Source organism: Erithacus rubecula (genome assembly GCF_903797595.1).
Source record: "Erithacus rubecula genome assembly, chromosome: 2".
NCBI classification, from domain to species: Eukaryota; Metazoa; Chordata; class Aves; order Passeriformes; family Muscicapidae; genus Erithacus; species Erithacus rubecula.
The window spans coordinates 83,227,705-83,242,148 of NC_136685.1; the positions used below are offsets into that span (position 1 = coordinate 83,227,705).

Below are 14,444 nucleotides of genomic sequence, written 5' to 3' on the forward strand. Positions count from 1 at the left end.
ACTTGTGTCTTCCAGGGGCTACAAGAGTGGCTGATTCCACGTGACACTCAGTTGAAGCAGCAGTCCTGAGAATGGCTGTTACAGCTTTCCCTCGCTCCTCCTTTCTTCAGTGTGCCAGCAAAATACATTTTAATGACTCACTGCAAAATTTCTTGCAGGGATTTTCATTTTTTATAAAAGACACGCATGTGTGTATGATTTTTAGCAGGGATTCCCTTTTCTGCCTACTGCAACTACACTGTGGCACTGTCACTGCAGCACCTAATCCATTACATAATAAGAATTGCATCAGCTTGCTTACCCAGTGCAGCGACCCAATGCAGACCTTGGCAGCCAGAAGAGGAACGGTGGGATCTGTAGGTCGCAGTTTAGCACACTCTCTGAGCACTGACACAGCATATGCCGACTGCAGGAGTGGGAGAGAGGAGGAGGAAACAAAAAAGGATGATTAGACAATGCTGCTGAGAGTCCATGCAAAATATTGCAGTGATATGTACAAAGAAGTGCTATGGAGAAAAGAATCCCATGTCAGCAACAAGTCAGCAACTTTATTCCCATCTCCGCATGCAGCCAGGTGTGTACACACACGCACACAAACACACTCTTCCCACGCTCAGAGGAAACACACCAATGAGGCAGCCCTGCCTGTGCACTTCACAAGAAACAGTTTCCTTAGCTATCTGGTTATTTTAGCTCTGCCCTCCCAATACACAAGAATTCTGTAGTTTTCCTTGCATATAATCATCTTCCAGTAAACCAGAAGGGATCATAAAGAGCTTATCCTCCAGTACATTCACATTTTAGGCCAACTTCACTCAGAGGTTTGCCCAGCTAAAGTAATCTTCTCCATAGGTTGTTTTGTTTCTTCTCCAGTTCCAGAATATACAAGCAAGCAACTGAGACTCCAGCATATAAAAGGGTGGATGAGGATCAATACACTGTTCAGTGGGTGGCCCAAGCATGTGTTAGAAAGAAAGCTCATAAAACTCTTGCTGTCTTTCTGGTGTTAGGTTACCATTAATGAGGATGTTTTTTGGGATTAGCACTTGTGTAGCCCTTTTGATCCAATGTGCTCTGCAAACACTATTTTACAGCACACATTCATGGCTGCCACATTTCAGATGCTTTAAAGGGAATGAAGAAAGCTCTGCTCTGAGGCACTGATGAGAAGACCGTGTCAGACAGTAAGAAGATGACAGGAGTTACCCTACTAGAGTCTCCCAGCACATTCACCTGAACCACAGTTTGTCTTAGGCTTAAACCTTTCTCACTACTGACCCTGATTCCCTCAAATTTTCTCATGCTTAAGCTCAAGGGGAAGTTTTATTCTCTTGGAATTTCTCCTTGCATGCCTGTTTCCTCCCAAAGTCTCCCACACAGTCCCAAGACACACTGTTCCTGCTCAGAAGCACGTTAAACAGTCATGGTCTTTCTATATTACAGAAGAGCAGCAACAGAAGCTTGCAAAGTTAATCAACCTGCTACTCCCATCAGGTCCTGGGCATCTCCTCCTGACCCCCAGGGACTCTCCCTACCAGAACTCTGACCCACACAGGGTCTGATGGCTGCTGCAATCCCCTGCAGCAATACCACAGCTTCACTTTCCCACCTCACACCACATCTAAAGGGGCTGTGCCTGCCAGCTCCTTCCTCCAGACCTGAAGGTCCACTTCTTGCCACTGAATTCAAAAGCTTGATTAGGAATTTGCTTGGAAGGGAACCTGGAAAAATGAAAAAACAGATGTACACCAACCATACACACGTTAAGGCAAAGGGGGATTTCATAACCAATGCAGCAGGGAGAAAATCTTCCTGCTTGAAAAGCTGAACAAGAGCAGCAGCACACCCTATGTTCTTCAGGTTGCTCCCACTTACGTATAGCATCAGGTATGATCAGTAAAAGCAAGGAAACATTTGCTAATTTAAAATTCAAAATGCACAATTTGCCTAAAGCCAGAAGGAAGCTTGTCTCAGACCAAGGATGGAAATAAATAAACTTTTTCCTAGAGCAGGAACCATTACTCCATCCCTCTCAGAAATGAAGAAGAGTAATTCAACCCTGAGGTACAGGAACAAACACACTGCTGTGCTCTGTTGCCATGAGGTGAGTAGCATCCCCCAGAATGAACCTCCCTGAAACCTATATGTTCATAACAAGTGGTATCTCAGGTTTTACTCCCCTCTCTCATAAAATGCACTGAAAGCAGCTGGTATTCCCAGCAGCATGATGGATGTATTGGAAATCCAAGCATAACCCCATAAAGGACCTAAGCTGGATATATTTTTGCCCTCCTGCCTATATTCCAGCCCCACAGGTGTATCCAAAAAAATAAACAAATGTGACAGCAGGACAACGTGTACCGTGACAGGCAGCATATCTGCAGCTGAACCCCACCAACCCTTGTCACCTCACCATGCACAAGTGAACTGCAAAGGCCAGATATGTAAAAGGCCATACACTGTCCAGAGCCAACATCTGCATAAACAGACACAAGCTTAACCCAGTGGTCATTTCTCAGCTCCCCACCAGCACTGCAACAGCAGGGAAAACAAGAGGCACCTGGGAGCTGGTCGCAGCTCTCCTGTGGGTCAGCACAACCAGCAGTAGCACAAAGCAAAAAAAAAAAAAAAAAAAAAAGTGATAGGCCTGTCCTAATTTGGGCCACAGTTGTAGGACCTACACCAGAAGAGAAGTGACACACCCATTCCTCACCAGTTCCTCTTGAACTCTGCTCCCTCCCTGTCTGCAGGACCAGCCAAGGCCAGAGCCCACAGTACCCTCAAAGCACAGAGCCCTTGCCATGTCTGTCCTGTCCCAAGCCTGCTCAGGAGGCCACTGCAAAACAGTGACTACTGAGTGCTGCACAGAAGGTCCCACCTTGTGCCTGCACCCAAACACCTCAGGTGTGGAGTCACTTCATTACCTATGCACTCAAGAGCTTCTGAACATGGATTTACAGAGCAAGAGGCACAGTTTCCACACTGCTTCTAAAACATTTACCAAGTGATGTCATTTTAAAGAAGTTTATAAAATTTGCAACTAAACATATGGAGCAGAAGTGGTTTTAAGAAACAGGGTGACATGAAGCCTTTCTCCCCAGCTGCATTTTAAAAATTCAAGAGATATTATATGATTTCACCTTGAAAAATTTACTCAGCAGATATTTTATACAGATGATGAAAACATTAGTCAAGGAATGACAGGAGAAATATTATCCCACTCCCACAGTGACCTTACTTAGGGGAGACTGGCATGACATGCAATATCAAGGTTTCTTAAAGATACTAATTACAGATATTAATAGCAAGGAAAAAAATATCAAGCCCTCATTATTGAATACAGATATCATTGGTTTGTAAAAATATTTAATATGAAACAGTGTTTATGCAACATTGAAATAATCTGGTAATTAAAATGTACATATTCTTTCACTTAGTGTGGGTGGACCAGGCAGACAAATGTATTGTTTGTGAGATTCACTGCATGGCAATAATAATTTGATTTATTGGTGAGGCAAGTTTTAAGAAGAGCAGAAATTGAATTCCAAGTGAGTACATGCTTCCCACTTAGGATTCTGAGCTTCAGAGGGGCTCACTGAAATATAGTAATTCAAGCCAGGATTTATGCTGTTTCTACTTAACTTGCTAATTGCTGGATTATAATGATTGCATTAGAACCAGTTCCCAAGGACTTCAGAAAACTAGGTCTCATTTGGCCTCTCATCTGGAGCAAGGAAGCTACTGGGGAAGGAGAAGGATGGAGAGACACCTTCCCCTACATAATTATGGTTTTGAATCCTATAAGGGAGTAAAATGTAAAGACAAACAACTATTCAAACACAGATCAGAACTCCCACTCCCATTTACTAATTCAATAATAAAGCATGGAAGCATACTCCTGCTTGCACATGGGTAGAAGAGAACCAAAAACATCCTACAGTTAATTTTCTTCCCTTTCCAAATGGCTTGAGAGAATTTGCCATCAGTTATGGTAAACTCATAGATGCTGCCCAAATGCTGGTTTTCCTAGGTTTCTCCAACACAATTTCCATTCTTTCCCCTCCTTTGCTTTCTCACCATCCCAAAGCAACCAACGAAGAAAGTTAGAGAGCCATTTCATATTTAGAAGTTAAAGAAAATACAGATATAAGTAAAAGGAAGAATAATTTCCAGACAGCAAATCATGCCTGGTAGACTTTGACTTGCCATGAACAGTTGCTCTTCTCTTGCACAGGTTCCAAAAATCTCCTTAATTTTTTTGCTTCTTTGATACTTTTCAGCCAGAAAGAAAAATGTTCCTCAAGATGGTGGGCTGACAGACAGCCTCGTTCCCAATTTACCTGGCAGCTTAGTACACAAATGAATTTCCACAACTAATACTGCTATATTTCTTTCATCATCCTGTCTAAAAATTACACTTTTCTAAAGGGATTTTGGACAAGTGGAGGAAATCTTTCATCCCAATCCAAGAATTTTTATTCCCTGTGTCCTGATTCACATTCATTTGGATATAAACAACCTTGAACTGACATAGAAAGATGACAGAATGAGCAAGCAATTGTGAACTCTGGAATCAGTAGTTTTGCTGTTAACTTTCCACAGAATTTAGAGATTTCTATGAATCTCAGCATGAATTAAATTCCCCTAAGACATTTACTTCTTTTAACACAGGAACTGATTCTCTCCCTTTTCTTTTACCTTGTATTTATCAAATTAGAGCACTGCAGTTAAGCATCTTCAAATACTCCTTCTTAAAAGCACTTCTTACATTCTAAGATCTAAAAGGACACATTTGTACTTGCTAATGTGACAAACACCTCACTTCACACTTTCTGTCAAGAGAAGAGAGTTAAGCCTGAAGGCAATTATATAGCCCACCTAGGTATTCTGCTCAACAGCCAGGCATCTTAGGAAATTTCCATTTTTTGTATTATCTACAGCACACAGGCAAACTCCTTTCTAATCTTTCCTTTGCACCAAAGGAAACCAAACTATTGAATATCCCCAAGATAGCTGACCTTTGTAACAGGATCTTTAACCAATGAATGTTCAATATTTTAACTTTCATTCCCCAGCAATGCTATTTAAGGAGTCATCTGAGGCCTCTGCTGCTCCCAAGGTTCCTGCCTGCAATACAAAGAGAAATGTACTTTTTTTTTTAAATGCCAGTTGCCTAGTAACCAGCCTAAGCTTTTGCAAGGATACCAACAGAAGGAACAGCCTAAATCATAAAATTTGTCTGCTGTTGCTGCAGAATTATGTATTAAATATATTTTTAACTTTCCTTCTAACCTTCTGGAAAGCTGTATGTTGGCAATACAAGCATGGCTGAGTCAAACTTGAAGCTCCTTGAAGCACTTAGAGACATCTGCTTTTGCTGCACTGTTTAAATACGGGGAAGGATTCCTTTTTTTGGGTGCAGCACAGATAGGAGCAGCTCAGACATTAGCTTGTCATTATTTGGCTATGACCAAATTATTATTTTGCTAAGGGCTCCAAAATCAGAGTTCATGTCTGTGTAAGACTGGTTTCAAACCCTTAAAAATGCTGCCAGCACAAGCTTTGGGCAAGACTGCAGTATCTCCAACTGCTGAGCAGCCAAAGGGAGCACAGTGACACTGCAAGACCAGCTCTGGGAAGAGCTGGAGCTCAGTGCCTCAGAAACACAGCTGAAGGACAGACACCAAGAAGGATTTGATTACTTCCCTTTGTATAACACCAGACACCTCCTGAAGCATTACATGATTAAGAGAACCATTCAGATAGATCTGCATGATTTTTTCTTCCCCATTGCCTTAAAGAGGAACAAACATAATGGGTAAAAGCAGAAAGGAGCATTTTGTGTAGTTGAAAGCAGCTTTATCTGCTTCATTTTGCAAGGTATCATGCTTGGAGCTTACATCCCCTACTGCCTAGCCTATCCATCTGTATGGCAATGCTGACCATTGTTCCTGTGGTGCCCCAGTATGGGCTAGAGGGGGCTGGGGAGGGTCAGCAACAATGCAGCTGTTTCTGAAGTCACAGTTGCAGCCTTCAAGGCAAGCACTGAGCTGGCCACGTTCTGCAGGGCTGGAGAGCTTTGTGGCAGGCACCACAGGAACACAAAGCCACCACCAGCAATCCCAGTACCAGGCTGCTGAGCATAGTCCTTGCCTTCAGGCACCTGGACTCACAGAGGCTTTTCCCCACAGACCCTTCAGCTGTTCCTGAGCTCCTCCTTTACTCACTCTTGAGGACTTCAGCCCCTCAGTGAGCACACAGCTAAGGGTGAAAGCAGACCATCCTCTCCTAGCAGATACTCCAGCCTGCCTTCAGCTGGCCTAAGGCTATATTACTGCTCACTGCTCCTCTCAAGAAACACATATCCTAAAGCTCTTCACTCATTATCCAAGTGGTGTTGTGGGGTTTTCCAGGCAGAGACATTGAATGTGAGTGTGAAAATGCTTCCACACACTGCTTACACTAACTACAGTAAGCATTCACTGTACTTTAAAGATTAAGACTCATGAGACTTGTATGGCTCAATTAGGACACCCAGCACTTTTAGACTATGCAGACTCAGTGATCACAGAATAATTTCACAGCTATCCTTGAAGAATGCCTCCCTCATTACCCTTAGGAAAATGGCAAATGAGTGTCACTAAACAGAAACCTTGCCTCCTTGTGTGGTAGGTAGAAGACAGGCACCAGTGTTGCTTCATGTTGTCCAAGGCATGTATTTTAATATTTAACAATGCAGATCTAGAAGACTTTCTTAAGTTACCATAAATTTAAGCAAGAGCCTATTCACTATGCACTTCTAGTCTCTACTCCCAGGGAGCTCCAGTGACACTGAGACACCCAGGCTAGGTCCTGTGTGAGGATAGTAGGTGTGGAAGGGGACAGAAATCTGAAAAGGCAACACGTAACTGATCCAACTGGTGGAAGGCCAAGGAAATGCTTGCGAGTGCACAAGGACCCTATTACACATCCCTTGTGCTTGTAATACATCATCCAGACACTATGATAGCTCTGCCTCCCACTTCAGACATGTCGGCACAGCTACCCCAGTCTGCAGGATTGCTGTGTGCTGGAACCTCCACAGCCTCCAGGGAAAACTGTTTAGCAGGAAAGCAGCAGCACAGAACAAATCTACCCCAAGCAGCTCTCTCTTTTCACTGCTGTGAAGACTAAGAAGTCTTTTCCACTCTGTAAAAGAGAGTTTGGTGCTTCCTTTCCCCATGTTGTTCAATGCTGGTCACTTTTTCAAAACCTTGAGACGAGCAGATGCAACTGTGTGCACTGGCTTTACTCTGGCAGCAGGACAGTGGCTCATCTCATTGCCTGAGGACTCTGCCAGATGGCATCTGGCTATCACAGCACTGCCACTCAGACTCCAGCCTGTCCACACACAGCAGCAGAGACAGGGAGCTGTGCTGCCCACTCAGCCTCTAGCTGATATTACCACATAGCCAAGGTTATTACCAGCATTAAAGCATCTGTGAAGAATTCAGCATTCAGCACCACAGGAACAGGGCTGCTGCATTAGAAAGATTTAAACCTCTTTGGCCTGTTCAGAACTGCTCTTAGTGACACAGAAAATCTCCCACCACGTCTCTGTTATTCTCTAGGTTTTCCCAGCATTTCCTTTCCCCTCCCATCTAAATTTGTCAACAAAAGTATTTCAAATGTAATGGAGAAATTTTGTCATTTAGCTATACATGCCTCGTGTTCAGTCAATATAAAAGGCATTCCTAAAAATGGGTTAAAAAAAATAAAAAAAAACAGACCACACCACCTTTTTCATTATGCAAGTTGCTGAGAAATGCAGGAAAGTGAAATTGCTGTCACTCCATTATTTCCACCACTTAAGTGGATAAAAGACAGACAGGAAGGTTATGCTTCCCTGAGTTTTTTCATTCACTGTTTTAGGAAGCCCCAAGGCCTGTAGGAACTCACTGAAGTGATGTGCCTATTTTTGTTAAGACACATGCTTTTCAGAATAATGTGAAAACTCAAGCCTGCATGTGGTAATGAGCCAAGGTGGCTGGCTTGACATGCAGACTGATCACTTGTGAAAAATGACAATCACCATTTGGCAATTTTTTGGCTGGCAGAAGAAGCAACTATATTGAAATTTGATTTGATTGACTTAATCTGAATATACAAATTAAACATACCTCTAGTCAAATTCAGTGTAGATTAGAGGGCAAGATAGGATTTTATGGCACTTTTAAGAAGGTCAGAGTTGAAAATCCTAAAAACATGTTAAAAAAAAAAAAGAGAAAGCAGTTTCCATCATTTACACATTGATAAAACTGTTCCTGTCGTGCCCAGGATTTATGAGACCAATTTGCTGTACTGCAGAACAAGTAATGCTGCAGGATGTGAGGTTTCATTACCAAGAAATGAGATCATGAATTGGCTGTGACTGAGACAGGTGAAAATAGATCTTCACCTATAAAAGCTCAAGTATACTCTGCAGTCTAGACTGACCACACTGTTTTCTCATCAGCTCTTTCTGCTACACTGGAGCACTTGCTTTTAAATGAACTCTGTCTTACTATCAAGCTGCAAAGCAATATAAAAATGTATGCCACATCTCCCATTAGCAAGATGACGCATTGCAGAGTATATGACAGGAATCCTCCAGGAATACTTTGGGATTAGAAGTGAAATACTGCACAGATGGGATTGTTGGGTAAGGGAATTCCCTCTGACCCATATAGGGCTCAGAACACTTAGCACTATTACATCAATAGGCAAGATCAGGACATTTTACCTTGTAAATATTTAAAGTACAGGCAGAAAGACAAGATGTACTTGAAAATCTGAAAAGATAGGACAGCTACAGAGACAAAAAAATAAAAAGCAGCAACATAAATACCTAAATACCAAACATTCTGTAACATGTAGGGAAGGAGAAGAGCTATGCAAACATAGAATGGACAAGAATGGAATTGCCATGCAAGTTGTTAGAAGCTAAAGATCTGGCCCCATTTCTCCATGCTAATCTAAGACTGAAGCACAATTATTCTCTGCATGCATTCCCTCTCAAACATCAGTAGTTAAAAATCTTCATTTGCTCTCCAGCAGATTACTAGAGCTACAGCATTGTCTGCTGTTGAGAGCCAGGTTACACAACTTACAAAGCCAATAAAGCTCCCAGGCTAACCCCACGTTCATAGTAAGATTCTGTGCCTTTCTATCACAGCCTGTGTATCATTGTTGTCCCCAGTATCAAGAGATCATGATTTGCAAGGACACAGAGGACAGGACTGTGCTAAGTGCAGCTGAATTCCAAGGTGAGCTAGACATGACATGTAAGCCCCCACTTGACCTAGGTCAGTGCAACATCACAACATTAACACCATGGCACCAAGCTCATTGTTTATGTATTCCACCAGTAGCTTCAGGTTTCCTTATACATGATTGAGTCTAACCATTGTTTCCAAGCTTGAAATTGGATTTTCAAGTGTTTGCACTGAACTTCTGTAGGAATCTGTGAGGCTCCTTCTGACTAAAGATCTCTGTTCAGCTCCTTGCTGATCTAATATGCACTGCCAAAGCTTTGCTATCTCATAAATCAGCCAGATCTGTTATGTTTAAAAGGAGACAGAGTCCCAGAACAGAGTCAGAGTTTGCAAGGTCCCACAGAAGACACCCCTGGTGCCTCACAGAGGGGTCACTACAGATTTGCCTAGGGTGTTCCACTGATCCCCAGTGATTGTGTGGATCCTAAATCCCACAGGGCACTGTTTTTCCAATGTTCCACTATCCTTATTTTTTTTCTCTTAATAAAAAAGATGAACTCGTGTGGTTGCAATTAGATGCCATCATGTCTTGTCCTAACCACCACAGACAAGATTAACCCCTCCTTCTAAGAGTGCTTGAAGGCCTTTTCCCTCAGACTTTTGTTCTCCCCTTTAAGGCGAAAAAAATAATTTCAGTCTTTTCACAGTACTGCTTACTATACCCTCAGTCACATCGGATGCTCTTTATTAGACTTTTTCTCATTGTTCTACCTTATTTTTTTTTTAAAGTAGAATGCTTAACAACAGACAGTCTTCCAAGATAAGGCTTTGCCTATGCTCACAGAAGTGAAGGAATTCCTTCAGACCTCTTCCAAGCTTTGCAGCCACTTATACCTCACAAGACAATGTCTTTGCAGAAGCATAGATTTATCTCTTATTTCCACGCCAAGGCCACTGTTTCTGGCTCATTTATAGCCATAAAAGACCCGTAATAGCTGGAATTTGGCAAATGAGTGCCAGTTGGTGGTCTCTACTCAGGTCTACATGGATTCCTGCACAGTCCTGGGCACAGAATATAGGACCATATTAAGTAGTCTGCTACTGCACAGCATCAATTTGCTCATGCCTCCCAAACATGTACGTGGGGGCTCGAGAATGAACCAGCTAAATTTGGTACCATCTACATTTCCTACAGCAAGTCCACTCTTTTAAGACTACTAAAGAAAAGCTCCTGTTACTTTTGCCTAATTTTCACAACCACGTTTCAGCCATCTCAGTGGTTTACTGATGACTTTCATAAATATCTCACTAATTTTAAAAAACCACTTATGCTGAAACATGACCATGCCAACATTCACATTGTTTCTTTTTCTAGAGTGTATTTTGCACCAAACACTTTAAAAAGTTCTCTAAAAAAAAAAAAAATTACATTTCCTTTAACAGATGGAGAAACCACAGCTTAAGTCAACTGCATAGAGACACAGAGTGAACTGATGGCAGTTCTTTCTTATACTAAGCCCATTTTTGTTGAACCTGCAGACAATGGACAACTGTATGATACTTTTCAAGCCACAGCTATGCAAAAAACCATTTTTCTCCTTGGTAATGCACAGAAAGAACAGTACTCAATATCAAACTCACACCCCTCATCACAAAGTGCAATCAGAGACTAAAAGGAGAGCACTGTCCTTTCACAGAGCTGCCTGATGGCACCTACTCCCACAACACACATGACTCTATACATTCAAACAAGTAATCCAGATCCACTCTTTCAGAGGAAAATGTGCCCTTTCTGAGCCTTTTGGTTTGAACCTTACCTTTCCACAAGCTACCATGGACAGGGCAAGCTGGTACCAGAGGTGAAATTCATCAAATGCAAACTTCATGGCTCTCTCCAAGCACTGAGAAAGAAATAGAGAAAGGAATGTCAGACTTTATTTCCCTCCTTACACTTTTTGTCAAGACTGCTGCTTAGGTCAGGAAATAATCTGTTATGGCTCTTTTTTTTTTTTTTAATGACACCATTTGCACTTCTAATGGGACTTGCTAGCGTACATCATCACTTCAAAAGGCAGCCACTTCGTTCAAGTGCCTACATATAAATTACGTTAATGTCCCAAACAGTTCTGTTGCATTTCTGGCCCTCCAAGCCATAGCTCTGGAGCCGTTTGTGCTAATTGCTAGCCAGCACACTCCATTTCCACCTTCCCCAGCAAGCCAGTGCTCGGAATGGCAGAGGCCGAGGCAGGTACCTCAGACAGCATCACATACTGCCCTCTTCTGCCCAGAGTGATGCTGAGGAGGTCGTAGACCGCAGAGGCGTCCTGGAGGCTGACGGCTCGGTCATCCCGCTGCTCTGGGGCTCGGCTGATCACTGCGTCCCGGTTCGCCTGCGCACAAGGGAGCGTCACAAACCAAGAGAGCAACGCACACCCCACTCCTCCACTGGAAGCTGCACCCAGCACCCATAGCATCTCGCTCAAAATCATCCCAAGGCTTTTTTTTAAGGTTTATCCCAACGTAAGGAAGGTGTTTCCACAGAGGTGCTTTCTACCTACATGAAGCAGACTTAAGAAGATAGCTGTATCTACAGGAAGGAACTGCTACACATATCTCATCTGGATTTGTGTCACAGAATTAGAGCATTATGAATCAGACCTACCAGATCCCATTTCCTCAATAATTAGAAATTCAAGGCCATCCTTAAACCATCTTCCTTATTTTCTCGATAATTAGAAATTCAAGGCCATCCTTGAAACACCTTCCTTATTACTTCAATTGCCTGCAACTGTGGTAACTGCTTCCAAGGCTGATAATTTATCTTCTGTGTCTATGCTATTCTTCACAGTACCATCCATTTTTGTTGTTCTTTTTTGCTACTCACCTTTCATTTTTTAATTGGAGCAGGTTGCCCAAGTAATCAGATTGGCCTGTCATCAACTTAAAGCAATTAAAGTTTTGGGCAATGCAACACCAATTAAAAAAAATATATATATAAAATATGTTTTAATTTTACTGATCTATCAGTACATTAGTGAGCCTAGATCAGGAAGAAACATGAATTTTGACAGAAAGCAGCAATTTCCAAGGATGTCCCAAAATACCACAAGCCACAGACTCAAGATTTACCTCAAAATCCCAGCCCTTTGCACTTTTCTGAGCACAAAGAGGGAGATTACAATTCCAGAGCAAACAGAAAAGTCCCTCTGATTTCCAAACACAGTCACCCTCACTGTCCAGCCTCTGGGAGAGGCAGTGCTGGATGCCACTGAGCCTGAGCACCACCTGATAGCACAGACACACTGCCCTGGGCTCCTCAGCTGAAAAGGGTGCAACATCAGACACTGGGGTCTAGACATCTAAAAGATCAGAAAAATTAAGAAAATTGCCAGCAATTTCACCTTGAGCAAAGGCAAACAAAATGTTCCCTCCTTGAAACAGGAAGGTTATGAGATTTACTTTACAATGCAACTATAATCTTACATATATCTATTTCTTTCTAATTGTGGGGAGAAATTTTTTTCCGTAAAAAGGTTAAACATGGGAATTAAGTGTAATAAAAACTGCCAGAATATGCAGCCCTTAAAGCCCACGCGTATTTCACTGTGATTAAGCTGCAGCTGTTTCATCATGATTTTATCTGTGCAATGCCCCAGTTCAAAGCACTCTTCATCACAGCCTCCAGCCAGACTGGAAACACAATTACTGACAACTAACACAATCTCAACCTAGAGCTAAATGGTGACTGCAGTTAAAGGCAAGCTGACGGATCACACCCAGTCCAGTGTTTGCACAAATAAACTCACACCAACTCTGCAGCCACAAAGGCATTTTTTTTATATGATACTGCAGAAGATGCAATTCTTGATTAAAAAACCAGCTCAGAACAACAGAATGCATGACAGAATGAAACCAACTTTTAAAATTCTGCAACCAGAATACAGAGGCATAGCTTGCCTACCTTTATTACCCTTTATTTAGAAATTTTAAAAAAGAATTTTAAAAAATATAAATGTTTAAGCTCTGTTTGGATTTTACATAAGACTGGTACTTTAAAAGAAAAAAAAGAATTCAATAAACCCATGTACTGTATGATCCTTATTGCCAAGTGAATCCTCACAGGTATATACAATGGCATTAACAGTTTTTTCTGTACCGGTTACATTGCTATGACAATTGTTTGTAGCAAACAGCTACTGAGACAGCACTCCATGCTCTGCAATCTCACCAACAACCTCCCATTACAGTCAGCTATAGCCTGATAGTTTTTTGAGTGTCCATCAAATACCAAGCTATGCGTTTTAAGGGGATGCATTAGCAGATAGAAAATTAATCAAAACTCATGACTGTCCATCACATTTTGGCACAGATACTGGTACTAGTGTCCCAGTACCCCAATACTGCAAAACAGAAATACAGGGCATATTACAAGGATGCAGCATTCTAAAATTGCAGCCATATTGACCATATTGTGTATATCATACTTTACCCAAGCAGACAGCAGTTAAATGCAACATATGCATAGGCATGACAAATATTCTTTCCCAGAAGGTCATAAACCTGCTGATTTTGTTCAAGCTTTCAAATCTCAAAGCCATTGAAGGTCTTTGCAATCTAGCATTCTCTATGCTTCCATGCATAAAAGTTGCCACTAGCAAATTAATTGTTACCTCTATCTCAACAAGTTCTTCAATACTGGACCTATTACCAATTGCTAATCCCAGCTGCTCTAAAAAAAAATAAATCAAGAGCCCACATTATAGTAGAGACATAAACACCCCACAAACCCCAAAATTAAAAGGTGCAAACCTCATAAAAAACTGACTGAACAGTAGCAAGTATATGGACTGTGTCTAACAGAATAAAATAAATAAATCCCCATCCTCAGTAAGGCTCAAGATATTAATGCAGTGTACACACAGAGGTCAGAGAAGGGACTGTGAATCACTGTTTCCTGAATCCCACACAAGAAACTGGCATGTCTCTGTGGCCTGCCTCTCACAGAAGGCAGGCTGCTCTCCCTCAGATCATCATCAACCATTTTTTTCTTTGCTTTTGTTTATGTTTTTGTAAATACTAATTTGTCAGTGAGAAATCCTGACAGTCACTGGCAAATAAAGAATACATACATCCTGTGGGACAGGGAATTTTACCTAGTGAAATGTACACAGAGAGACACTTCATTCTACATTTGAGAATGCAAAAATTCTA

The 14,444-nt window shown here is 41.8% G+C and overlaps 1 protein-coding gene across 4 annotated transcripts in view; it reads right to left on the reverse strand.

Annotated features, from left to right (window-relative positions):
- Nucleotides 1-14,444, reverse strand: part of TTC7A (tetratricopeptide repeat domain 7A) — a 181,913-nt gene that overhangs the window by 110,093 nt on the left and 57,376 nt on the right. For all 4 annotated transcript variants that reach the window (XM_079297998.1, XM_079297997.1, XM_079298000.1 and 1 more), the window contains 3 exons: nt 11,486-11,623; nt 11,051-11,134; nt 302-406 (listed from right to left, as the gene is read on the reverse strand). In XM_079297998.1, the coding sequence (XP_079154124.1) occupies nt 302-406; nt 11,051-11,134; nt 11,486-11,623 (327 nt within the window). The remainder of the gene's footprint in view (nt 1-301; nt 407-11,050; nt 11,135-11,485; nt 11,624-14,444) is intronic.